The sequence below is a fragment of the Neodiprion virginianus genome, chromosome 2 (assembly GCF_021901495.1).
Source record: "Neodiprion virginianus isolate iyNeoVirg1 chromosome 2, iyNeoVirg1.1, whole genome shotgun sequence".
NCBI lineage: Eukaryota > Metazoa > Arthropoda > Insecta > Hymenoptera > Diprionidae > Neodiprion > Neodiprion virginianus.
The window spans coordinates 27,041,878-27,069,698 of record NC_060878.1 but is presented as its reverse complement, the minus strand read 5'-3'; the positions used below and the strand labels follow the sequence as shown (position 1 = coordinate 27,069,698).

The following is a 27,821-nucleotide window of genomic DNA, read 5'->3' as shown; positions in this document are numbered from 1 at the left end:
AAGATATTGTGCATTTTCATGTGTCAATACGACGACTAACCGGCACTGAGAACCTGTTCGGCTTATGCACACTCGCACGCACACTTTGTATATGTGCATTGTTTCGATTGCTTGCATTTCCACCTAAAACTTGACACATGACGTTACGACGTTTGACGTATGTATTCGAAATACGTGTGTATGTACAGCTTTTAATTTATGCGCTCGGTAGTTCACCCCTCTGCCGGTAGGTGGAAAAGGGCGCTGCGCCCTCTCACGGTTGAAGCAACTCTCGGTTAATTGTTATTTAAAGACCATTGCGTACCATTAAAGCATCGAGTCTCACGTAGACGGACTTTTAACCACCGCGATCGCGTTGCTTTTTGTTGCAGGTGAAAAACCCCACAAGTGTGTCGTTTGCGGAAAAGCATTTTCCCAGAGCAGTAACTTGATAACGCACATGCGCAAGCACACCGGTTACAAACCGTTCCAGTGCGGCTTGTGCGACAAGGCGTTCCAAAGGAAGGTGGATCTGCGGAGGCATCGCGAAGGCCAGCATCCCGCTGCTCCAGCTTTGGATTATCGTTCCCTGTCGTTGCCGCCCTCCGGTTCCCTACAAATAACACACTCGCCTGCCACGGATCGTCGCATGATCGCAGATGTACCCGAAACAAGCTGAACCGATAACAAAGGGAGCGAATGAGATGAGCCCGGAGAAGAAAGGAAAGGGGGATAAAGTTTGCCTTTTGTTTTTCCTCCTTTCAACCTTTGGTTTCAATTTCATTGAAAATATTGAAGGAAAAGGGAGATGCTACGATTTATACCTGCGGCGGTGGCGACCTGATATGAATAGCGAGAATGGTCAACCGTGACGAAGCTTCGGAATAATGGGTGAATTAGGAAAATGCACAAGCGTTGATGATCTGGGAATTAACCGGTTAATTCGGCGAGTCGTTGGCACATTGGCAATTGTGTTAGGAATCTCATTTACACGTATAAATGTACAGAGTGAATTCCTAACGGCTGCGCGGTTCGACACGCATGCGCTAAGATTCGAGTAGCAGTTGTTTTGTCAGGGTGAGCAATATTTTTGAGGTTACCTACATAGCGGGGACCTGTCGTCTGAATTTATTAATGTTGGTCACCCTGACGAAACAACTGCTCAGCTTGCTCATCAATTTTAGCGCATGCGGATCAAACTATTCACTCGTTAGCGATTCACTATGTACGTATATATTATATACATATATGTACATATCAATGTACAGATTTTTAAACGTACAATCGCAATTAATTACCGTCCACACAATTATATTATGAATTGATATCGATAATTGTTATCGTGTAATACGCTGCATAAACGTAATCATATACAATTGGCATGTTTTGTATAGAGCAGTATAGGAAGTCAGCTATCACGATCTAATTTCTCTGTAAATATATATTTGGGTGGTCCTTAAAAAGGTCATTTTTGAATTTTGATCGTAATTCAAAAATAATACCCTAATTTTTTCAGATTTTCATTTCAACTCTAACTCGTGCCTCCAAGAAAGTGGATTTCCTGATTCAACCCTTTCAGGGGTGCGTCTAATCTATCGAATGGATTTGGATAAAATTTGGTGTAAGGGGATTTTTTGGATGCCTGATTACGATCCAGAAATTAAAATTTGAAAATTCAAAGTAGCGGATCCAATACGGTGAACCAAAACCCTAACAGTCACTCGATGTTGCCATAATGGATCCACCATTTTGAATTTTTTAATTTCGAATTTTGATTCTTAATCAGCTACCCAAGAAATCCCCTCACACCAAATTTCATCTGAATTCATTGGGCAGATTTGACATGTCCCTGAAAGGAGTTGAATGGATTCCACCCTCTTTGAGGCACAAGTCAGAGTTGTGATAAAAATTTGCAAATATTAGGAAATTATATTTGAAATATCTAAGGATCACCCTGATATATAATATAAATAATTTTTAAACATTCCTAGCTACGTTCGGCATATATTTTCTCGCTTCGAACTATTCATACACGAATCGTATAAATTTCCTGCGTTCCCGTGAAAGATTAAGGAGTTATTGGATAGCCGGTCGGACGACGAATGACGTGGACCACATCGTATACATATCTAGTGTGCCTTGAGTGATAATGTCACGAGCATACCTGAATGCCATATGCCTATATTTATTGCGCATGTACTGACGTATATCCGAATATATACAGTAACTATACATAACTATATATTTACGAATAATCGCGGAAAAATGGTCGATATAAAATACGTATGCGAACCAAATTCGTAAGCCATTGATTGCGGAGAAAGGCAGAGGAACAAACATCACCAGGCGATTGGCCGACCAGTTACCTGCGATTATCACACACACGGTCCGTTACAAGCCAAAGCGATCCGTCTGATGAGGGATCACAAAATGCGACGCGTTATAGACTTGAAAAAATAAATTTATAAATCCCTGTTTGTAATTTATAATTGCGTAACCTACAAAGAGCGTTTCGTAACTACACGGTGATCCGCGATTGCCGTCTTTCCTTCTGTATCGGTGTAAATTTTCTTGTACCAAACTAAACACGATTCAACGGGGAAAAAATATGTAGGGATTTAATAACGTCTGTGGAGATAGGGAAAAATTTAACCAAGAAATCGGAGAAATTCGTATGCAAAAACAACTCAGAGCCCCCTGTCGTTATATGCCCGTTTGCTGAACGATGAGTCTTAATTTTACTTAAATTTTTAACAACGGAATTTCGTAAGGATGCTGACTATGCTTACGGCATACGGTTGAATTCCTTGTTTTTATTATTTTTTCATTTATTTTTTTTTAGTTTCGCAAGAAATAAATTATGTTTCGTATTACGGAGGAACGGTGGCAGTTGTGAAAAATCGTCTATTACAATATACAAATACACACGGGTGTAAATACGTAATGGGAAAAAAATGTGAACGACGATTTCATCAGGATAGCCAACTTTCCCATAAATCAGTGCATAATAGTAATAATACCAATGATAATATATATATTATATATACATATAACATATGTATATTTTCAATCTAACTTCGTAAATATATAATTTGTACAATATACCTATAAAAAAAAACCGATATAATCGTCGTTGAATAAATAATATTGTAAATGATAATTATAAAACACTAAAGCGATATATTCGTACGGCTATAATTTCTTCAACGTTACAATATGCACAATATAATGTGATTATAATATTGAAATTCTATATAGCGTCGAAATGAACGGCGGATTGATCGTGATCAACGTATCGAAATTTTTACTGTCTGGCAGAAAATCATAACGGCTAGAGGACCAAAGATAATTCTAAGTTGAGCCTGGAGCCAGAAAAACGGCGCTGGGATTTTCGACCCAATGTAGTATTTAATAATAACGTTCAATCAACAACCCTCGTTTACCCTTCCTGCCCCCGTAGTTATACGCCACACGCATATTGGATGCATAAATTCGCACCCCCACAGATTGTATAGAATTAATATTATTCTCAACACCATTATTATTATTATTATTATTATTATTATTATTATTATTATTATTATCAGCATCATCATCATTATCATTATTAACAGGATATCGTATTGAATATTATAGAAAATTAATGAACGGTAAAATTTGGTAAGAAAAAAGAAAAATGGCATTATCGAAAGCGAATGAGAATGGGAAAAAGATATGCAAAGCAAAAAAAAAAAAAAAAAAAAAAAAAATAAAAAAATAAAAAAAAAGAAAAGAAAAGCAATCCTAAATATATGTACTAACAATTGAACGATTATTAGATATTGACGATGATATTTATTAGCAGTATAAGAGAAAAGAAAAAAACAAAAAATTAAAATTATATATACTGTAAATTATAGGTTTAATAGCTAAGCATAGCTGAGCTGAGAGCAAAATTTATCCCTCATGTTTTGACGTCGTAATTGTTGATCGGTTAATGGAAGCGGCGAGTCTGCGCGATTAGAAAAAATTAGTATGACGGGTACGAGTCGTATTCAATATAATACGCATGATTTTCTAGCATCGACGGTGTGCGACGATTTTTTATTCTCTCTCTCTCTCTCTCTCTCGCTTCCTTTTTTTCCGGCATAACTTTATGAAGCAGGAAATTGAATGTAATAAAAATTAACCAATGCACGTTACTTGGCGTGTATCATGCCTGTGAAACTCAATTACGTTACAACGGTGAAGATTTGAAGGACAGGAAGGGAGTGAGAAAGTGAGAGTTACAAGACAAATTTGAAACAAAGAAAAATTAATTAAAATAAGCAAAAAAAAAATTAGACAGCTTCATGCTGATATTGTAATATAAAATATAAGTTGAGTAAGTTTAATTGTTGATACGGAGAACATGACTTTAGAATGATAATTTGAAAATTACGATACCACGAAGAAACATGGTTATCATTATCACTATTATCATTATCATTATTATTATTATTATTATTATTATTACTATTATTATTTCACCAATTATGTATATCATTACACGATTAAGAGTGTTAAATGAAGGTTATTACTATTACTATAATTATGATTGTACTATGATATAGATAGTTGGATAAGTTGATATTGCAGCGAGAGATGATTAATGTTAATAATCGATGAAAAAGAAACCAGAACCAAAAAATATGTTTATTATTGCTGAAGAAGATATTGATTGAATAAAATTGTTTTTCCTACGAGATATTTGTTATTTTCCTTAATTATTTCATACGTTTCACACAATTTTTTACAATGCCAGCTTTGTTGAACCACACAACACCTAGTCGTGGATTATTTACGGATAACTCATTGCACAGGGTGCTTGATGATTTTTCATACTTTAAACTCTTGCTGCGACCTTAGTCAAGAATTCAGTTAGTACATTTCAGTTGAGTACATTTTTATCAACATTATTGTGGGCCTCTTGAAATCTCGTAAATACTCCAAATTCACACAAATTGTGATCTTATAATCGACGGTAAACAAGAATGTAACATACTTGAAACGGGCAAAGGCTGTTTTACACTCAATCATCCACAAATAAGTGATTTTCCGTTATTTAATTACGTGATTGTTGCTACCAAATCAACGACGCCCAGCCCAACTCAATTTTTGCAAATGAGGAAAATATAGCTTCATTTACATCGTGATCAATTTCCGAAAAAGCTAAATTGCTTGGAAAAGAGAATTGCAGAAGCAAAAAAATTCTGATACGTAGGTATACAAAAGTTCGGGTATCCATAATCTGAAATCTTTTTTGGAGTTGGAATTGCGAAAATTGTGAAAAAACCGCGATCAAAGTGATTTTCACTCCAAATAGTGTTGTCCGTGTAATCACCGTCGCGTATGCAAATCCATATGTAAATATGGTTTATTAATTATTCACGACTTACAACCATCATTCAAAAAATTCCAATTTTCAACTGTTCGTGACTCGTCGAATGTTTGTTAAGATTTGTTTGTCTAGCAAATGTTAAAACCGCAATGTAAGTAACATTAAAAATTAGGTGTCATAAAATTTTCATCTTTCATGTAATTCAGGTTGTTCCTTAATTTGAGAAAAAAAGAAAATTCAAATACCGATAACTGAAAATAGATCACGAAAATTATCTGCAAATGCTTATTTTCCAATAAATGTCATCCGACATCGGCTGACGATGAGGAAAAAGCGAATTAGTCGTCGTTCGTCCGATCAATTTTTTCTCAAAATAAGAATAATCAGTTCACGAATGTGTATTTAAGTTTTTCATTTTCCGACCGCGAATGACACCCTGCTTCATTTGTTGAGCTTTACGAAATGGCGAGAATCAGGATGCCAAAAGCATTCGTCTTCTTTGCCGGGTCTCATTATCGGCGTAACGCAGGTTGAGCAATCTACGAAGCCAGTGAGTCGTGGAGTGGTAGTGAAGAAATCGAATATGAATATACGTGGTTTCCCGGCAGTCTAATTAGCCATGATAATTATCCTCGCTAATTAACCACGGAACGATGTAATAATCACATTCGTTGTTTGACCGAAACACAAAATTATCGTCTAGCTGGCAAATATAAGCCAAGAAACTAACACGTGAATACGCTGCTCGCGATTACCTTGGCTAACGATAACCGTGCAGGGTTTGCTCGCCCCCTTAGAGACGGCCGATAATAATTTATATAAGAGTAGGCAGGCAATTTTTTAGAATCATACACACTTCCACACATCGCGTAGACACGCGTGGGTAGAGTCGAACGTATTCAAATCCCTAGGCTCTCCAAATCCCGCCCTAAAATAATGGGTCGTTAAAAGTCGCGACTAAAACAAACCTGGTATAAGGTAAAATCGTGCAGAGGCATAACGAGCTGTACGCGGGTTAATATTCATACGTAATTGTGCCTCGCTAGGCAATCAACGGTCTTCGAAACGGTACCTGATTACGGCTGATGAGCCAAGCCGGTAAACTATTCATTAAGGAAAAAGTTGACGGCTTTCCCCCCTCGTGCGCTAGGCTACATACACTGAGCAAAAAAGGGTCACGGCTGTATTGTTTTCAAATAAACATGTACCCATTGTTTATAGACCGCAAAAACTGCAGGGAAAAATCTCCACCACGGCTCTGAGACCGTACATAATTGTTGTTAAACACTGAGAAAAATTTCGTTTGTTACAGTAACTGGAAAACTTCAGTAAAAGAGGTTTCGTTAAAAAAAACTGTTTGAATATTGTTGGAATTACGAAAAACGAGGTACGCCTAACCATTTTGCGCTATCGTCGATCCTTTTTTGGTAATTGCAACGCAAAATCAGTTTCTTCGTTTTACTCTACTTTATTAGTTAAATACGGCTTTAACGTCAATTTATCGTTGCACGAGCATTAAATTTTCGCAACAGTAGCAAGAAAATATAGTACCAGCGATCGTGATGAGAAAGAATACTAATGGGTACAAGACTTCCGGCAACAGCTATAAAACAAATTTTAATTTTCAACCTACAACAATATTTTTCGATTGTGATAAAAAATGAAAATAGAGGACTGAGCGGTAACCGGAACTAAAAACTTGTCTCAGTGAAGGGAAACGTTGTAGGTTGACTTCACTTTGGAAACTTGGAAAAATATAGATTCAATAACTTGTTGAGTAATTGTCAAAATAATTTCTGTTCTTTATTAACTAGTTGAAATAATTTTAGCTCCAATTTAATTCACGTTATTGATTAGCAGGCTTGGCAGGTTAAATTGAATTATTCGAAAGAGCGCGTGCGCCAAAGAAAACCGTAGTGTGTAAAATCGAGCACTTGTCTTGAGCGCATGCGCTGACGGCGTTTTACCGCATCGTTCGCTAATGGGAACGCCTTACGCACGTTCAACATAGTGTTTTTCGATACTAGTGCGCGAAGGTGGCAATGCCCGCACAAGCGGAAGGCGCAGCACGAGCCCGTAGACGAGTTGAAGGGCGAGTGTGGCGCATTCACGCGAGATAGGCATTGCCAACTTTCGCACTAGTATCGAACTCTATTTTTTGCTACACCTGTAACGGAAAGTCCGACATGCACGATTATTTTTACACGAAACCACGGCACGATGTCTGTTCAGTGACGATGTCGAGCACGGCAAAGAGTGACAAACTATTCCATCGGTGGCGCTAGTGCAGCTGTTTGCGAAATGCGCAACTGTGGATAAAAGCGCGCCCGTCTTTTTCGCACACCGCTAGCAATGCGCGAAGGTTTATCTTATACCGCCGGCAATGTGCGAAGGTTTTTTTCTCACACCCCTAGCAGCGCGCGAAAGTTTTTCCCGCACATGTGTATAAAAGACTACTTTCGGTGCTTGTAAATGGTGCATAAAAATGGACTTTCCATGCAGGTGTTGCAAAAAGCTTCTAATCGAACTTTCCAAAAATATGGTGTGTTAAATCAACCATATTAAAATGTCTTATTTATCTTGCTATCCTTAACAATCCTTGGTCAAAATATTCCACGTTAATTGTCGATACATGAGCGAACCTTTTTGAAGTACGTGTCTCACGCTGTCAAGATTCAAACCTTATCTTGAACGACTGGACCGATTTTCAACGTAAAAGCCTCTTTGAAAGCACGCCACAACCAGAATTTTAAAGAAACGCGGTTAATCAGTTGAATTGATAGAACGGTGTCCTCGAATATTTAGACATTAATTCTCGTTTAAACCTCGTCGCAATCAACTCTCACCTGAGTAAACGAGTTTGACCTAATTTTTCGTCTTGATATTCCGATACCGGATTTCTGCGATTCGACGAGTATCAGTATTTTTTAGAACGGTGATACTGAGAATAATGATCATGATGATATTGAAATTCGTCGGCGCGTTTGTCTCGCCAGCACACGAAAGCACGTGTCAAACATTCGTGCCAACTCGATTGGCCGATGTCAGAGAATTTTCCTACAATACAATACTTCATCAAGTATGCAAGCATATATCGCTGGTACGATCGCAATGGGTGGCGATATTACGTGTACGTTTGTACGCGTGGTGCGTTTAAAAGTTTATAAAAGTTTGAAAAATCAATTTTTCTTTTCTATTTATAAAACTTGAAAACACACGTAGCGCAATGCATCCATTGCAGGAAAATATAAAAGACCGTCTGCAATGGAATGAGACGTACAAGCGACTTCTGCAATTATATCGATCGGAATTTGTGACTTGAGTATTTTTGCGTTTCTTTGTTGGTTCTGTGTTGAGGAGGTAGTTTGAAATTGATCATTATTTATGAGTATAGTTTCATTATTTGTATTATAAAAGAAGAGACCATGCATCAAAGAACGAAAGCTCACAATGCAAAATGGACTAAAAGAGATATAACCAATATTTGTTCTTAAAAATGCTCATAGTTAGTATTTAGTATTTCAATTTAACGCGGTATCCGAATTATTCAATTTGATTATTTAATTTTATCATTCAAAAATCAATGAAATCAAAGTTCGTTAAGAACGTTCCCTTAACGTTGAATCATTCTAATTTTCACACAATAATCACTGACTAGTACAGGTTAATTTTACTAGCAATCAGATTTTGAATAACATTATCCGCTGTAAGCGGCAACGAATAGAATTTAACGGTTGAAAAGATCCGTAATTCTCCGTTCCATTTACGTTCTGCACGTAATGATTTCACGGTTAGTTAAGTTTCGAATACGGTATTATAGGTGTAGAAAAACCCAAGAGTTCCCGGAGCGTCCATTTCGACCTGAAGTAACATTATGGGACAAGCAAATTCATTATTGAGAAACGATGATGGTTCACATGGGAGTCGCAAATCAATGTAAAATCCTTTTTTGCTCCGCCTCGTTCGAAGCAAAGTGTTTTCCCTGAGAATCAGGGAGAGTAACAAAGTGCCTCGTGAGACGAGTTCGAGCAAAGGAGATCAGAAACAGGAAACAAAGATTGATTTATTGATCGATAGATTAGTATAATTATGCCATGGTGAGCCTTTGACGAAGAAAAAAATAAATAAATACAGGAAAAATAATACTAAAATTAACAAATTCATATAATGGTGCTGTAAAGCAGAATGTTATAACAAAGAGAGATAGATAGATAGATAGAAGCGTTTATTTGCCCTGAGACAAACATGTGTATAGGTATAAACTACAATAAAACCAACAACGAATTAAAATACATTAAAATTAAGGTTGCACTGAGAAAGATTTCATTTGTTGCAGTAAGTAGAAAAATGCAGTAAATCAGGTATCGTTAAAAAACTGTTTGAATATTGTTGGAATTACGAAAAACGAGGTACGCCCAACCATTTTGCGCTGTTGTCGATCCTTTTTTGGTAATTGCAACGCAAAATAAGTTTTTGAGGTTTACTCTACTTTTTTAGTTGGACAAGACTTTAACGTTAATTTATTGTGGCACAAGCATTAAATTTTCGCAACAGTTGCAAGAAAATATATCAACAGTGATCGTAACGAGAAAGAATAGTAACGGATACTAGACTTTCCGGTAACAGCTAGAAAACTAATTTTCATTTTCTACCTAGAACTACATTTTTCGATTGTGGTAAAAAATGAAAATAGTCAAGGACTGAGCGGTAACCGGAACAAAAAATTTCTCTCAGTGTGAAAAAGAATAACTAAAGAGGGAGATAAAAATAGACGAAAGTGAATAGAACGAAGGTGAGTAAAAAATAAAGATCTAAGGTACAGAAATAATAAGTTAAAAAAAAAAAAATAAATAAATAAATAAAGAAATAATATTATAAATAAATAAATAAGTATAGAGGTTAAAATATGAGCAAGAATATAATAAGAACAAAGAGAGGATAGAGAGAATGGAAAAGACTTTAGGGCCGGTCACTTTATTTACCCTGTGATATCGGGTTCGTTGGATGGCTGTTTAATCTATTTCCATATGAATGAAGAGCGCTTAAGAAATCGGTATGCATCCGTGAGGCTAACGGCCGTGGTGCGTGACGGTCGGACGGTCCGACCGCAGGCGTAAGCGGTCGAACAAATTATAGACCATGGTGGGTCGTGCGCCGGACGACACCCTCGTTAGCCTAGGATCCGATCGAGGGATGAATGCCGGTCTAGGAGAAAAAAACATCAGCCGGAATCGGCGACCCGAGACGATTTGCTGGAGAAAATTTCCAACCCTTGGATACGTGTAATTTTTGCGCTCCGTTGTATTTCCACTCATCGCGCATGCGCGATGCAATGATTCGTGTGTCTCCGTGTTTCAGATTATAAGCTTCAGATTTGACGGACATTTGTTTGTAGGAATTGGGAGGTGCGAATGACTGCAGACACGTAGCGAGGGGAAATATTGAAACAGCATTTTCATGCAAGCTTGTCAATTTAAGCTTTACCTGTCAAACATGGGTTATGATGGTTATGGAGGTGATGCGAATTTTTTTCGAGATGTACGGATTTAAAATAGTTGGTGCTTCGGTGATTCGGGAAGGCTTGGCCAGCTTTTATTGTTGACTAATCGTTGACTGATGACTGCTACGAGTCATCATAGTATCGTTATGTCAACTCACCGCTTAACGTGAGAGAGTTTTACATCGTATTTGGAAGTATTTGGTGCAAAACTTGGCCGACGTTCTCTTAAAAACTCTGCACGTGTTGTAGAATATTGAAATTTTCAGAAAAATAGAGACTTCTGTTCGAATCGCGACGAACACAGAATAAAGTACCTACAAATGGTAAGATTTAGTTGAAAAAGTTTTGAAGATAGATTTTTACAAATAGCAAAGCAACAAAAATCATTCGAAGGCATAAACTTTCACAAGTTTTGAGTATAGTGAAAAATCGAAGTCATTTTTCAATTGAACTTTGAATACTGGCATTGTTGCCACTAAGTAATAACTGACTGCGGTGATAAAACTTGACAAAATGTTTCAGTTTGTCGGAAAATAATGTACTCAGGGAAATCGAAATTAATAATACCGGATTAATCGAAGCTGAAAGTACAAATTTTTAGATATTTAAGATGTAGCGACAAAACTGTTCACAGAGCATAAATAGATATCTCGTTTCCAATCTCACGTTTAACTGCAATCCCGAATCGATGTAAAAATATCACCGCGGGAAGACCCAAGACTCGATCTGTGACTCAGTTACGATACCACACTGACGTAGGTTACAGTCAAATTGTGACAAGAAAAAGAGATCCGGAGCCAATACGATGTCCCGTGAATTGAAAAAGTTCACCAAAGACTTGGAAGTCTTGAAATCCGAGGCTCGTTGACGCATCGTATCAAAGAGTATTATACGTTTAACCCTCTGAAACGGGGTGGATGTGGTGTAATCTGCAGAATATCATTATTTCTTTTTTCAACATCTTGGGCGTGAATCGAGGTAAAGACGGGAAACATCTTCCATTGTGCATCTCCTGGGGCTATGTATAGGGGTAAGAGTCGGAATTGTAGTCCGAACTAACCACTCTAAGTTGCATTAGGTAACATATGTTACCGATTTTCTATGCGAGCGGTTATAACGGACGACGATACAACAATAGAAGCGTTTTTCGAACGATTGCGGAGTCTGGTGTGATAGCCGGAGTGAAGGGATCTTGTTTGTGGCGATGCGTCGCGTCTGGAGCCAATTGACTGGCTTCCATCCGTGGCGCGCGTCATTACCGGATGGATATACACGAAGAGCCTGTTTAGCTCTAAAATCTTCATTTTCACTTCCTGGTCCCAGACCCGCCGCCCTGCGGGACCACCTGAGTCGAGATCCGATTACCCAGCTTTTGTTATGATAATTCCACGGTGAAGAACTGAATTGATCGCAGCGCGTCGGGTTGATTCTGGTCAACGATCTCCATGTTTTTACCCTGGAATTTGCGTTGCCGAGGCTGCTTCCTTCCTTAAATTTGAGGTTCTCAAATTTTTACCCTTTATTACCATATTCACAATACGACATGAATCAAACGAATGATTCACGGACTTGATTTTTCATGTTTTATTTATTCATTGCTTCTGCGCAAGATACGTTTTCTCAAAAAAGATCTATTTTTGACGAATAATCATCAAGTAAGAACGTTCTCAAAGTATTTTTGCCATATGCCTTTCTTGAATAATTTAATCAAGTAACAGCTTAAACTGTATGGAAGGATAAATATTTTAACAGCGGATGATTGAAAATTATCGACTGGAAAATTGGCTCAGTATAGTGTACTTAAGTATTGAATTTAGCGTTTCCCAAAAGCTGATGTAACTTTAACGGAAAATAGAGAGTAGTTGAACATATTTTTCGTTCTTTTGTGATTACTAGAACTCTAAAGTTTATCATTTCAGAATGTATGCATAGGAGCCTATTTCCATCAACTGTAATCTGAGGAATTAAAAAAGTCTTCGAGAGCATTGTGGAAATAGAAGCTGAGAAAATACGAAGAAAATACAGAGAAATTTTTTCTGTTTTTCGATTGTATCGTCTCTTCTATTTATCGGTAATTTTTGGAGCTCACGAGCCGCTCTTACCTAATTTGATTGCTCTAGATTACTCTTATAATTCGGTCGGTAAAAAAAAAAAAAAAAACTCAATTCAAACAGGTTAAAAGATGTCTCCAATCAAGAAATTGATATTTTTTAGTTGAGAAATTCGATGCAATTACAGGGCCTGCGTAAAAAAAAATTATTTACTATACAGTCGTTAAAAAATTATCAAAAAATCACTGCCAGCATAATGAGTACCATAAAATATCTGCAAAAAATGTAAGAGACATAGGCAATTACTACCGAAGTGACGAAACTTTTAAAATACTGTGTGTACTTTTATGGGGGACGAGCTTTTTCGATTGCACCACAATCAGTTATTTATAGGATTTCTCTAAGATTGATGAAATTTCAACGTCAACCAATTCTCAATAAAACTGATCAATCAGAGTTTGTCCATCGAGAATATCGGTAATATCTTCATCTCGCCTTCTTCTTTACTGATATCCAAAATACGTATTTCCTATCTAAAATTAGACGTTGTACGTGTAACTGCATTACGTTTTTCATTTACAACTTCTGTATCATCGTTAAGAAATTTCAAATAGCAACTAAATAACTGCATTAGTTCGATCTATTGGCAAGCCGATGAATTATCAAAATACCTGCTTCGCATAAATTTTCTCAAACATTTTGTGTAACCGTTCACGAAATTTTGCATAAAATTTTTTATTCCGACGCAAAGCAAAAGGGTATAAAATTTGGCACTGCGGCGTCACTCGGAGCCACATCGAGTTGTCCATGGAAAACGATCCTCGCAACCTTACTTGGGAGACGGATGACCGGAGGTCTGAGGTGTACAGTTCGTGCGCAAAAATGTAATTGTATGTAATCGAAGCGTAGCTGTAAGCGTTTTTTACGTCGTAGTCCGTCTCTAACGGTAGTGGTTGCATAAATTTTAAACCACCCAAAAGCCAGTCACGTTTCCAATTTTAAAACTGTACTTCTATAGCTTGACCGGTAATTGAAGATAATAGTATAGATTCCTCGAGGAGAGGGCTTCCGTAGTTTAAATTCAGAAGTAGGTTAGATAGCCGGATGGCAAGGTGGGTGGTTACAGCTTGTGTTTATTTACAATTTGCCGGTAAAGAGTTTCGTTGCGAGTTTGACGGGCGTCTTCAGTCCGTAGTGGCTATTATCAGAGCCAACTTTTTCAGCCGCCATTCTAATCGGTCTTCACCATATTTACTTTACTTATTTACTCGTATTTGTATCTCTCCTCCTTCCTCGTCTCCTTCTCATTCCCCTTTTCAAAGAAACGACAGTCCCGAATTGACTTTAGGCGGACGCTTAACATAATAACGAAATCGCTTATTAGCATACAGCTGTCCCAGGGAGTGAGGCGGAGAGAAACGCTATGCAGATTTTGATAAGGAGAGGACCTAGGGACACAATATGAACGGCCGCACCCCTTTGGGGTAAAAGGCGAGGCTCCACGCGGGGACGGTTTCCATATTTAACGAAAAGCCCGAGGCTGAATTGGTCGATAAATGAGATTCGGTCTTGTAATGTTAATGCATTGACCCGCGCGTGAACTCCGGCAAAGAAACTTGGTCTAAATTCTTCCTCTCGAGACTCGAACTGAACGAGGTAGGTGTTTATGGCGCTTAAGGTGAGGACGGTGGAGAGAGAAAGAGACGGGAATTCACAATGCCACGAATTACTGGAAATGTTTACAATTGTAATCATAGACGTATTGTTCTCCTCATCGTCCCTACACCAAAACCCACGAAATACACGTGATCCAAGGAACTGAACTGAATAACGCTTCGGAGCAACCGAGCTCCGTGTCAAACGTCTGCCCGCACAATGCCGCCAACATCTGGCATCGAAAAATCTATCATTTAAGCAAACGTCTGTTAAGTGGATCCATTTTTGGTGTCGCGCATATGTTCTCCTCCCTACACGACAACGACGACGGATTATTCTTGTTTCTTCGTGTCAGGTGGTCGTCTCTCCCCCTTGCTTCCAGTGCACGTACCGGTATTCAGTTTCCTAAGCATCGCTAGCAACACTTGCCTCGCACACCTTGAGCAAACCAGGGTGTTCACTTTGCCAAAACGGTGAGAGTAAAGCTTCAATCGCAACGTGATATGTATTTTGGAACAGACAGTCTCGTCAAAATGACCGACAATGCTCTTCGGGATGTCTCCCCTTTGGTCCTGTTAGTCTGGATCAGTTTTTAAACTGTGTCAAGTCTCCTATCCGATTCAATCCTTCAGCCTCTCACTCTCTTCGAGACAAGGGCGCTCAACCTATTCATACAAGGACAAATTGTTATCGTTAATCAGATCTGCGACGAGGGGAACCCGGCATGCTACCGGGAGAACGTGATATCTGAAAGGGACGAAGACCTCGGCATGAACGTAATGAAGGTAATAAATGGCAGGAGGCAACCGGAGAACCGGGGCCTGAGGGCAGGTGTGAGCACGCGCCTTCGCACCATCGCGTCTCGCTCCTTGAACCAAGGATTGTTGGTTAGGTACCCGTTGTTACCTGGACGGTCATGTGCATCCAAGAAGGCCGATACGCGCACGCGTACTTCCCTCTCCAAATCCTTACAGGAATCGTCCTTCTCCACCTCCTCTTCCTTGACCTGATCCTCATCTTTTCTTTTCCCTTCAAAATGCACGAGTTACTATCACGGAAGTTGTTCCGGTTAGGTATATGATGTAGGTTTCCGTTCACGTAGAATCTCCATTTCCTGCACACTCCACCGCTTCAAATCATTCCAGATATTCCTTGTCACAATAGTAGTCGATTTGTAAACTTTGAACAGGGCGTTTTTTGACGGTTTATTGGTTCTCGGGAATACTTTACTCGTTATTGAGGAATGATTCGGCAAGACGAACGAACGAGAGAGCCATTAATACCTTTTCCGATGGAGTCACTTGGTGTCAATTCTTGAACCATGCTTCATCGAATATCAACTCACCGACTGTCATACTAAAATCACAACAGTCGTTAATATCTAATATTGAAATTCAACTCCATTCAATCAGCGTGACTGATTTTGATAAAAATCGCCAACTCGTTCTACTGGGTGAAAATCCAAGTAACCGTTTCACCGTAAAATTTATCACACGATAAGGGCAAAGTGAAATCGATAAAATACCACCATATCGACCCAATGATTCGGTGGCCAAGGTTTGGTATCACCGACATTTGTCTGATGTAAAATAAACACGTGACGCAGGTCCAAAGCCGTCCCTTCAAAAATCTGGCCCCTTTTAGGCGTCGCACAATGAGGTAATGGGCATCCCAAGGGTATTGAGAGTTGGGCACCTCGTTCAATGGGCAAGAGGTGGGGAACGCTCATTGTACGGGACAAGTACCGGACAATGAGCGCCGAGATTAAGAGCCCTCCGAAAAGATATCCTGGGTCTGCTGGTTTGGCGCGGGCCACGAGTATGTATATCAACAGGTTCTCCTTTCTCGCTTGACGTCTGTATCCGCGGGACTCTGGTTGAGCTCAACAGGTTGCGCTCGAGAGGCGGCACTGATTTCGTTAATCATGCGCGGTGATCTGATCGGACGGTCCTCCACTAACCGTTCAATGTATGAACAAGGCCCCACATCCATCTCTGTACCTTTCATCCTCGGTCTGGTATTACGTGCCGCATGACAACTGTGAAATGAATCAGACTTTTTCGTGGTTGTAGGTATACATTATTACCGAGGCTTAGGTTTGGTTAGGTTATTAGCTGTTCTTCTTTCTTATACAATTAGTCATGGTAGGCTTCTGGGATGGTAGGATCTTGAGGAGTTTGATTTATGAGTTATAAAGATTCAGGAAATAATTTTCCACAGACTGTGACTGATACGACTGATACCTTCAATTCCCAATTCGAAATTCGCCGTTCAATACGGCGGCGTTTTAAAACGAATGTGACTTGAACCAGTAAAATGGATCCCTCGATACGCGCTCGTTCAGCTTGTCCCTCAGAGCGCGGGATTTGTACTGGCATTAAATGGATAAGAGATTGCGGAATTTGTCTTATCTCGTTTTAATAACGAGCAAGTATCCACTGTTTGCTTGCGTATCTCTCATTTGCGACGAGTATCACCCTGTAATTACCCAGTTCTTACAGGTTCCGACTGTTTTTACTACCTAATTAACCAACTGGTGCGATACGACGGCCGGTTATTACTTCGGATTGCTTGTATACGGTTCCAGACCGTTTAATCTCTACCTACGGCGCGTGCATCAGGACTCTGGACGATCACCGACTGAAACTAATCTAAAACTGGGTTACTGCAATGTTTTGCACTGGATACAGATTCCTGTAACGGTATTTTACCGAAACTGCAAATAATATTGCAAGAACCTTTGTCCAGGACCGGCCTACGCTTACTACTCAGAGAAATCAATCACGCTTCCAAAATTGAGACGACAGAGGGTGAAAGGCGAGGGATAATCCGATCTGGACATCCACCTACGTTGCAAATCGCAAGCGAGAGACTGCCCGGCGACACGCGATGCAACCTGTCCCACCTATCGCCATTCCCGAGGCCCACAGGACCCGGAGGAACCGGACAGCTGCTTTCAGAGAACCTGTAGCCAACGAGATGCCACTCAGGTGATAAATATTGATAAAACAAGGTCAGCTTCTCTTTCTCAAGGCTCCTTAACTCCGTCGTTCGTAGACGTTACGTCGCCCTTCAGATACTGGCATTTCACCAGGACTCACAATCGGACTGTGGAGAAAGTTTTGTTGAATAAATAAAAAATTTCAAAATTGGAACACAACATTTTGGGAATATCGATGCTCTATTGTGGTTATGGCGAACGGAACGATGTTTGTCTTGCAAGGAAATTATTACGGGCTGTGTTTATTAGCCCAGAAGCTTTTATAGAGTGGGTTCAGAAATGGGATACAGAATCAAAAAAACATCGGTCAAAAATAGCTTTCACTTTAGAAGATTATTTTTGAGCTCTGTTCTGACAAGTAACTACCGATTCTTAGTTTTTATTCTCATTCAAATCGTATGATTTGTATGAATATTGATCAATCAGAAATTAAGTGCCCTCTGCGAAGTTGAATGAAGAAAACAACTAATTAAAGAAAGCGTCGGATTGGATCAGTCGATTTTTTCACAACAAAAAGTTTGCGATCATAATTCATGATCCAAAAGAAAATCGTAAAGAATATTATATATAAGCTGTAATGGAATAAAAAGAATTCAATGAAGAAAATGAAGACCATTTTTCAAATCATCGCTCAAATTTATCTGTGATCTAGCTATCGGCTGTTCATATTCAAAACACGTGTCCCGTACATGAAATAGGTCGCGACTTTCAAAATCTCAAAATTGCCAAAATCCATAAGTCGATCCATATCAGCATCATATTTCCTCCTTAATACTTTACAAGTTTTATGTAAAACTTTTTTCGTAACACTTTTCGTTTCTGAAATATTCGTCTGAGGCAATTAAGACTGATCAACCTAAATTATAATTGAACTCGCGGTACGTAATTGTGACTTGTGTCATGAAAGTTCACCGACGTTTTTGAATGTTTTGAAATTCAACCTTTTAACATCCAATTATTTGAGACACGTATAGTGTTGAAATTTCAAGCGTTCACTGCAACATTTTCTTATACTAAACGAGAAAATGGAAAATGTAAGATTGGTCGAAACGGATAAACAAAGATGAGAAACGAAAATGGGCATGGGAATGTATAACTAATTTTCTTACAAACTGCCAAATAAAAACTTTTTTAAAATCATTGTGATTTTGCGAGGAGGATAAACGAGTCTATTAAAATCAATTTTATAGTATCTCTTGAAGGGGTTTTGAGATTCCCTAAATTTATCTCTAACCAACAAATCAAATCAAATCACATCAATTTCGTGTAAGCGTAAGCCTAAAGAAAATATCAAAAACTCATTTTTCTACAATATTGTGATTCGCCTGAAATTTGAGAACTCACGTTGACAGTAAGTTAAAAAAATCTTCAACACCCAATCGATCGTTACTGTTTACGACGATCAAGATGACTCGGCTTAATTATCTCGATGACCGAAGTCGAAGTTTTTTCCGATCGTGATAATTTATGCTCACCTTTTTTCGCGGTTTGTCCATTTAGCCAGTCACTGAGCACGCGACTCGCAACCTGCAAATATAAAAAGTAAAAAATGAACACGGCACGGGCCGCAGTCGAGTCTTGACCCATTTTTGGCAAATTGCGCGCTTGGACGATTCGCATATTTGAATATTATACATATATAGACGTCAATTCGAGTCTGGACTTCCGCTTTCTCGTTATTATTATTATACTACAACACGCGTGCGTATCGACGTCTCATGCATTCTATAAAGATGAAACGAACAAGGCAGAAAGGGAGAGAGAGAGAGAAAGAGAGAGAGAGAGAGACGGGAAAGGAAGGGAGGAGGGGGTGAACCGATTGCAGGCATCTGGTACCCGTTCGAATTTTCCCTCGAATCTCCGGTTCAGCAACGCTTCGGTTGGAACGGGTATATTAACGCACATATAACTCTACACACATCGATTCGATGAGCGAATAAAAAGACGAGATTGAAGCCAACGATCAACGATCTGTTGCACTGGCCATAAAATTTTTTTTTTTTTTTTCCCGTTTTTTCCACCAAGACCCGTTACAATTATGCATCATCGGGATTCAAGAAGCTGTTCAGACTATACACGGTAAACGAGACGGTCGGCTTCTGGGCGTGTGTGCACGTCTCGCCAATTTGCTTTACATTTTTCACTTCCTCAATGCCAAATATACCTGCAAACAATCCCCCGAAAACCGGCCACGATATCGCTTTGCCAACCGCCTAATAAAATCAAAATACCGCAAGATCATATAAAATAAATCGGATACCATAAATTTTAATTGAAATTGAAGTACGGTTGAAGTACAGAAGTTTTTAACAAATTTAGAAAGAATCTATCCTCTTTAAATTAGTAAAACAAATATTTGTTACGTAAATTTAGTTTTTCAACAAGACAATTTGGATCGATTAAGCAAAAGTTGTACCCAACGAGGCACGAAACGTTTTTGCAACTGAGCCGAAGGGTTTGACTTTCGTCGTCCAGCGTCTAAAAAATGTTGGTAAAAATCGGCTTGGTTACCGTTGCACAGTGAGTTAAGTATCCTTGGTTCCTCACGCTGGCGTTTTGCGCTTATGTATTCGGGTAAGCCTGACCGCAGGATAAACCTGCAGCTCTCTTTATTGTTTCGGCATGGGCAACCTGCTGCGGGTAAGGGTTCAACGACTGCTGCAGGGCGTCGAGCTTTTTTTTAAATAAGTAGATCGGATTTGCTAGCCATAAAAACGTGGCGCCCTGCTGCAAGCCGACCCTCGCGTGCAGGATTCGCCTGCAGCCCATCACGAGCAGCTGGTCTTGGGTGCGATGACACTTGCGGGCGCTGTTGGTGAATCTCTTTCGCAATAAGAAGAAAAAGATAAGAAGAAGAGGAAGACGACTCTTTTCCTACCGCGAATCGGCGAGCTGAATGGGACGGCGGAATAACTCCGAGTGTGTGTGTGTGTGTGTAAAATGTCGGTCTGTAATGAGTACAAGAAAAGTAATTCAATTCCCGAAATCAAGATTCACATTCTGGTATCCGGGTGTGCACGGAAAATCGGGTAAGAAGGTAAGTGTAAAATCGTTACAAGAAAAATACGACGCTCGGTATATCGTGATTAAAAATTATCGTAATAAATATATTTATTACAAGTGTCATCGGTAATATTTCAACACCTAAATATTCTAATAAGAAGGACATTTTTATAATGAGATTCGGAAAATTAGTGAGAAATTAAGCGAGATTATGATAAAAATTTCTTGTAAACGGTTGTTGGTGAAAATTTATGTTTGAACGAAGATCGAGTTCTACGTAGAAAAATGTACGCAATTTGTGAAAAAAAAAATTCATTTGTAAGGTATATGTAATCACTAGAAATTCTCATAAAATATTTAGAGTACAGTTTGATTATTATTGGAATCACAAGACAATGTGCTACAAGTAACGCTATTCAGTATGATTGTAGTTAGCATTACTACATTTTCTGGTTACTCTAGCAATAAATTTGTTTTGTTTAGCTAACTACATTTTATCAATTAAATAATTTCTCATCATCGATCTATCGTAGCAACTACAATAAATTATCCTAATAGTTACAAGAAAATGAAGTATGAGTAACCATAATGAAAAACAACAGTAACGCATACTAGATTTTCTGGTTCCGACTACAAGACCTATGTACATTTTCTATCCAGAGCTATTTTTCGGTTCCTCTACCTATGATAAAGAATGAAAATAGCCATCGGACTATTTATAAACAATCGTTACTTCGATCCTTAGGATTGTCTGAAATTCAGCTAGTAAATCGTAAGAAAGAAAATATGCACTGAGAGAAATTTTTAGTTCCGGTTACCGCTCAGTCCTTAACTATTTTCATTTTTTACCACAATCGAAAAATATAGTTCTAGGTAGAAAATGAAAATTAGTTTTCTAGCTGTTAACAGAAATTCTATTATCCGTTACTATTCTTTCTCATTACGATCACTGTTGCTATACTTTCTTGTAACTGTTGCTTGTGCAACAATAAAGCCTTATTTAACTAAAAAAGTAGAGTAAACCTGACAAACTGATTTCACGTTGCAATTACAAAAAAAGGATCGACAATAGCGCAAAATGGTTACGCGTATTTCGTTTTTCGTAATTCCAACAATATTCAAACATTTTTTTAACGAAACCTATTTTACCGAATTTTTCTAGTTACTGTCACAAATGAAATTTTTCTCAGTGTATCCGTAATTCAAACACACACCTCCTTGAAAGTAATTTTAAAATTGTACGTCAAAAATTTTTCCATCATATTTCGTTATGCCAACGTTGCCAACTTCAGCCTTGTCCTTTCCAAAGGTACGTGTAAATCACTAGGTGAATTTTATTGTAACGAGCCGAAATGACTAGCCTATCGTTCCCAGACCAAAGGCACGCATGATCAGGGTTTGAAAACGCGATACTGTTACGTAATGGCGAACGAAATGCCGAGACCGATACATCCGGATAAAATCAACGATCAAATAATCAAATGAGGAGGAGGTCATGAATATACGGTATCCAGCAGTACGTCGATATACGATAAGGAAGCACCGACTCGCAACTGCCTCGTGTTTTACTCTGAGCCAATCAACGTGCCCACCAAACAACGCGAGTGCACCAAGCTCGTCAATTAATATTTAAGGGTCCAGATCGCTATCAGGATCGGCCAATCACCCAACGTTATGTAATTACGCGAAGTACGGTACGGTCACTGTCATCAGCGCGGCCATTGATGATCACTACAGCTACGTATCCAGTTAAAATGATCAATTCGCGAGCTGAAAGATTGCAAAATGAAGAGAAGTCGATTTCAGGCTGAATCAATTTCTGTTCATCCCTCGTCATGATTTATACCGTGCATTTTTCACAGAATTTTCAGTTTATCATGCACGTCTATCTATATTCGATCATTTTATCCGTTTGTGAAATTTGATGACCTGTATTTCTTTGTTTCCCCTGCCTCTCGATAACTTCACATTTCTTGGATTACACCACGGTGACCAGAATCTGACATATTTTCTCTTTGTATTATCTTTTGCATGTTTTTAATTCTCAGCAGAATCTGCTATTGAATTGGTTCCGCATTTCTCCACATGAGCTTAAGTTGATAACAAAACTCTCGTTGCTTCGAGTCACTTTGGTACCAATATAGTTATCAAAAAATTGTTCTAAAAAATTTTTAACGGTAAGTAATTGTATCAAAGGTGTCGAAAGAATAATCCAAAATTGTGTAAAAAGACGTTCGATTACTACTGAGAATTTGTGTCACGATTTTCGCGGATGATTAATTGTACCGGATCGGGCTACGAGTTGAATTTTGCCATAACATAATTTAGGTGGAAAGTGCACGTGCTGTCAAAACTCAGCTGTTTATTCAGTAAGCCAACGTCGACTACCTGCTGAAGAGTATTCTTTCACAAAAAAGTAGTTCTAATAATCCAATCGAAAGGGTGACTTCGGTATTTACGAGCTAAAATCAACTGACCTGGCAGGACGCGGTCATTTTACGTACTTATCAGAAATGTTTCCGTCAAAAATTTTTGGTAAAGAAAGTATTGAAAAAGATGTCTCAACGTTTCAAAACAGGATGTGTATGGGTTTGTTTGTCTACCGTCGATACGGAGTACCGGCCAACTCATTAAATTCCTCTGCAGTCAATCCGACTGATATCTCAATGGAGTCTGAAGGTGAACATCGATAACGTGCCGTGAAAGTCTTTCATGACGGTTTTAACGACGTCTCAAATTATTTTATGCCAGTCGTAAATTATTGCCGTATACACTTCCGTGGAACGGATGTGTGCCAGCATCGCGACGACGTTCGGTTTCATGGTGTAATTCCAATCGTTATACCATGTGTAAAATTAACTCAACCATGATCAAAACAATTACACATTCGGATAGCAATGGTATCGAATAGTTCGACCATTTGAAACAGTGAATAAATCCCTTTTTTCTTGACCTCATCCGTTTATGAATTTCTTATTCCTTCTTTGAAAGTATTTTTATCCGACAATATTCGAACATTCTTTTTAACGATACCTGTTTTAGTGAATTTTTCTACTTACTGTAACAAATGAAATTTTTCTCAGTGTTGTCAAAATTGATCGCCAAACGGCACATGTTCTAAAAAAATAATCAGTAACTGGCTGCCGTTAAAAATTTTCTGAAAACTGGACAGCACATCGAAGTTATCAATTTAAATTAGTCAATGTGCTGTCATAAAAAAGAGGGAATAATATAAAAAAAAAACTCTCGAAGAGCAAGGTTCGTGATCAGGGATAAACATCGATGGATTTTGCTTTGCTCACACGATTACAGTTCGCAGTATTATTGGAGGACTCGAAAGGCACGAGTGGAGATAGGTATTAGATCGTGTTACATGCGGTGAGAACGTCATCGGCACGATTCGCGATCGTTTGAATGCACGCAACGTTGTACGGATCTAGGGAAGCTCGGCGGGAATATTGTTTACCGACAGATTGAACGTGTGCGATGGTACATTGCATACCGATTATCAAACCCTCGGTCACGAGTCGCAGTCGTTTCAAGCCTGTGGAAAGAGAGAGGGAGAGAGAGAGAGAGAGAGAGACAGAGGGTGAAAAAACCTGGAATAAAATAAAACCGACAAGAGCAAAATGTACAATATTATTTTAATTACAAGACGAGAAAAGAAAAAAAAAAAACGTGTAAGTAAAAAATCGAAACGCGACGAAGCGGGATGGAAAACGTAAGGCAGATATATAATACGAAAATCTAGGGAGTCAATCTAGAGCAAACAGGCGTGCGTCGCCGTTCATAATCGGTTGCCGCGGATCTCTTTGCAGCTGAGTTGTGCAAACAGTATAAAACGTATTCGAAGGCGTAGAGCTCGGTGCTGTCTACACTCAGGGGCAACCGACGATTCCCAATCAAACGCTGCCCGCAACTTATGCGAGCCAGTTTGTTTGCCCGGCGCCGTTCTATTTATGCTTTTTACAATATTTGTCGTACGTATAGGAGGCGGAGGCGTGCGCGCGTATTACTGCATTTCGTACGAGTCGCGTGTTTTTATCAGTTAATCGTGTGCCATCTCGATTTACCGCGCCCCCGAGGACCGTGCCGCTACTGCAATTATCATTTCACATATACGCGAAAGCACAATAGCGTAACTTTTATCGGCCTTTAGAGACTCGGATGATGCGATACGCGCGCACTCTGGCGGTCAAACGTTTCACTCCGCAGCGCGCGGACTCGGCAACTCCGCCGTCTAGGTAATTTCCCGTGGTTCGTGGTTTTGACTAAAGTAGGACCTCGGTTATCCCATAGACTTGTAAAGATAGACTGAGCGCTCTTATGAGCCGCTTGAAGCAAACATTTAAAGGACAGAAATATGCCGGGAGTACTCCTTTCTCTCTCTGACGATATTTGTGGGGAATGAGGCGAAATAATGCGCCTATATCTATAGCTGTTCCACTTCCACTACGCTCTTGTCTCCCGGTATGAAACCGATTGAAAAGAGAGAGCAGTACTCCCGACATATCTCTGTCTTTTATATGTAAGCTTCAGTACCTTATATAGGAGCGCACAGTCTATCTTTATAAGTCTATGGGTTATCCGAATCATAACTTGATTTATCCCAACTTTGGCTGTTTAAAAGAAAATATTGCTGATTGAACGATAGATCGTATCAAAAGTTTTGACATTTCAAAAATGCTTCGTCATGCAAGTGTAAGTATAAGGATATTTGAAAATCCCTTATTCTTCTCACAGATTTACATGTGTATCAGTTTTTATTGTAGCTACCTTGTGATAATACCGGGCATACGACAAAATCACTGATAACACTGAGAAAAATTTCATTTGTTACAGTAACTAGAAAAATTCAGTAAAACAGATGTGGTTTAAAAAAAACTGTTTGAATATTGTCGGAATTACAAAAAACGAAGTACGCCTAACCATTTTGCGCTATTGTCGATCTTTTTTTGGTAATTGCAACGCAAAATCAGTTTGTACGGCTTACTCTACTTTTTTAGTTAAATAAGGCTTCAACGTCGATTTATCGTCGCACAAGCATTAAATTTTCGCAACAGTTACAAGAAAATATAGCAACAGCGATCGTAATGAGAAAGAATAGTAACGGATACTAGACTTTCTAGTAACAGCTAGAAAACTAATTTTCATTTTCTACCTAGAACTATATTTTTCGATTGTGGTAAAAATTGAAAATAGTTAAGGACTGACCGGTAAACGGAATTAAAAATTTCTCTCAGTGTAGGATTTGAGATGAAATTCGGTCTCACGCATGCTCGAATGTTTCCTACAAAAGTTTGAACATTGTTCACGCAAGATGCCGTTGTATAAAATTACAGAAAGAGAACAGAAACATTTTTTCAAGCCTTAGGATCACTTCGTCCACGAAGCTAAGCCTTTTCGAGCCCTTGCTATCGATCACGGTCGTTCAATCGCATCTACGAATAAATAATACAAGTTCCAAAGAAGTCTGTTATTGTATTCTTATTCGAATGTTCTATAACATAAACAGTTAGTTGTAGCCTGTAACGGTAATACGTCATAGAGCATTATCAGTTTTGTTAAAGCATTCGGTGAGTAGCCGTATTGAGTTCGCTCAGTTCCATAAAGCGTCAAAGTTATATTATGTGTACCGAGTAAAGTTGAAAGTTTCGAAAGGTGTTCTCGTATTTATTTTCACGGCCGTAAGCGACAGCCAGAAACAATCGCCCGATACGTCTAATATAATTTCCACGCAACGGAACCCGAAGCACAAAATCGACAAAGACTCGGAATACGAAACTTAAAGTACGCCCGACGGGGCTTTGACGTGTTGAAAAAAGAATACAAGAAAGGAGAATACAGAAAGAGCTGTTGCCGCTGTTCAACGGGCAATTAGTCAATGTCTGTCAATTGACCAACGCGGTCGAGGGTGGGTAATGTCGCAGAGAATTATTTATTTTTTAATCCACTAATTTAGCCCCGTTCATTGACGCTATTTTCGATGCTAAATTATTTATCGCTTGTACTACGGGTGCGAATAGATACGATCGCGACAGCTCTCGGTCGACGGTGTTACACTTATGTCCTGGTATATTAAATTGGACCTAATCTCGCCGTTCTATCGGTTATACGTACACAACGTGCATACCAATTCCCGATTAGAAATTTTTCAAATCAATGATTCCCGCGCCCACGTCCCGCAGCTTTAATGCATGCCCGCCGTTACACGCATACGTCTGAATAGTCCTTTTTAGGGGGGGATCCTGCAACCTGTGAAACAATATCCCCGCGTATTTGCAGGAACGATACGTTCAATTTCGTTGAAAGCTTTTAGCTTCCTGCTGCAGTAGCGATACAACGGTCGCTGCACATTCAAAGGATAAATATTATAATAAAAAGCTCGTCGCGTTTATAAGCGCCTGTATGTTCGTCGTGCGGGGTTATACGGTGCAGTATTTACGGGGACGAGATCATCTCACGGGTCTGACTCCCAAATCAAACAAGTCAACGGCTTGTTAGGTATACACACGTGTTGTTGAGATACTGACTATGCGAACGAATTTACCGCCGCATTGATGCTGTTTGAGTTATCAAGGCAGAAAAAAAAAAGAAAAAAAAAAAAACGAAACAGAAAAAGGAAATCGACCTTTGTAATATGGTTTCAACGTAATTGGTTATAATTTTATTTCGACCTGCAGGTTCACAGCGCGACTGAATTGTTGAATAATAAACGAGAATGACGATAATAATTCATTATTATACGGTATAAATATTTTTATTTCTGGTCTTCTTTTTTTTTTTGTAAATCTTATTTGTCGTATTTCGCACAATTAATGAAAAAAAAACCCTACAATTGAAGATATCCATCGTTAATTTTGATTCTCATATTGTACGATTTTTTAGTTCATTATATTGATGTTTTTAGTTTCCGGAAAGGTAAAGTTATATTGGGCGAAATCGCATTATATTTATGTATGAATAAATACATTTTTATCCACCGTGTACTCGTTTAACACAAAAGGAAAAACACCTCTTGCCATCGTCCGAATTGCCCACGTATTGAATATTTCTGAAACTTTTAACATATTGAAGCTAATTTCTGACCATCCTTCATTCAAAGATCAAATCTATCTGCAAATTTACCATGTAGCATTTTGTTTTACTTGAATTACGAAAAACGAGGTACGCCTAAGCATTTTGCGCTATTGTCGATTCTTTTTTGGTAATTGCAACGCAAAATCAGTTTGTTCGGTTTACTATACTTTTTTAGTTAAATAAGGCTTTAAC

At 38.8% G+C, this 27,821-nt stretch overlaps 2 protein-coding genes across 2 annotated transcripts in view; one reads left to right on the top strand and one right to left on the bottom strand.

Moving 5' to 3' along the window:
* Positions 1-4,137, top strand: part of LOC124299142 (protein odd-skipped-related 1-like) — a 31,009-nt gene extending 26,872 nt beyond the window's left edge. The window contains exon 6 of the mRNA XM_046752128.1: positions 372-4,137. Within this exon, the coding sequence (XP_046608084.1) occupies positions 372-658 (287 nt within the window). The 3' untranslated portion in view covers positions 659-4,137. The remainder of the gene's footprint in view (positions 1-371) is intronic.
* The window catches only part of LOC124299136 (kelch-like protein diablo), a 136,605-nt gene that overhangs the window by 104,595 nt on the left and 4,189 nt on the right, over positions 1-27,821 (bottom strand). The window lies entirely within an intron of this gene.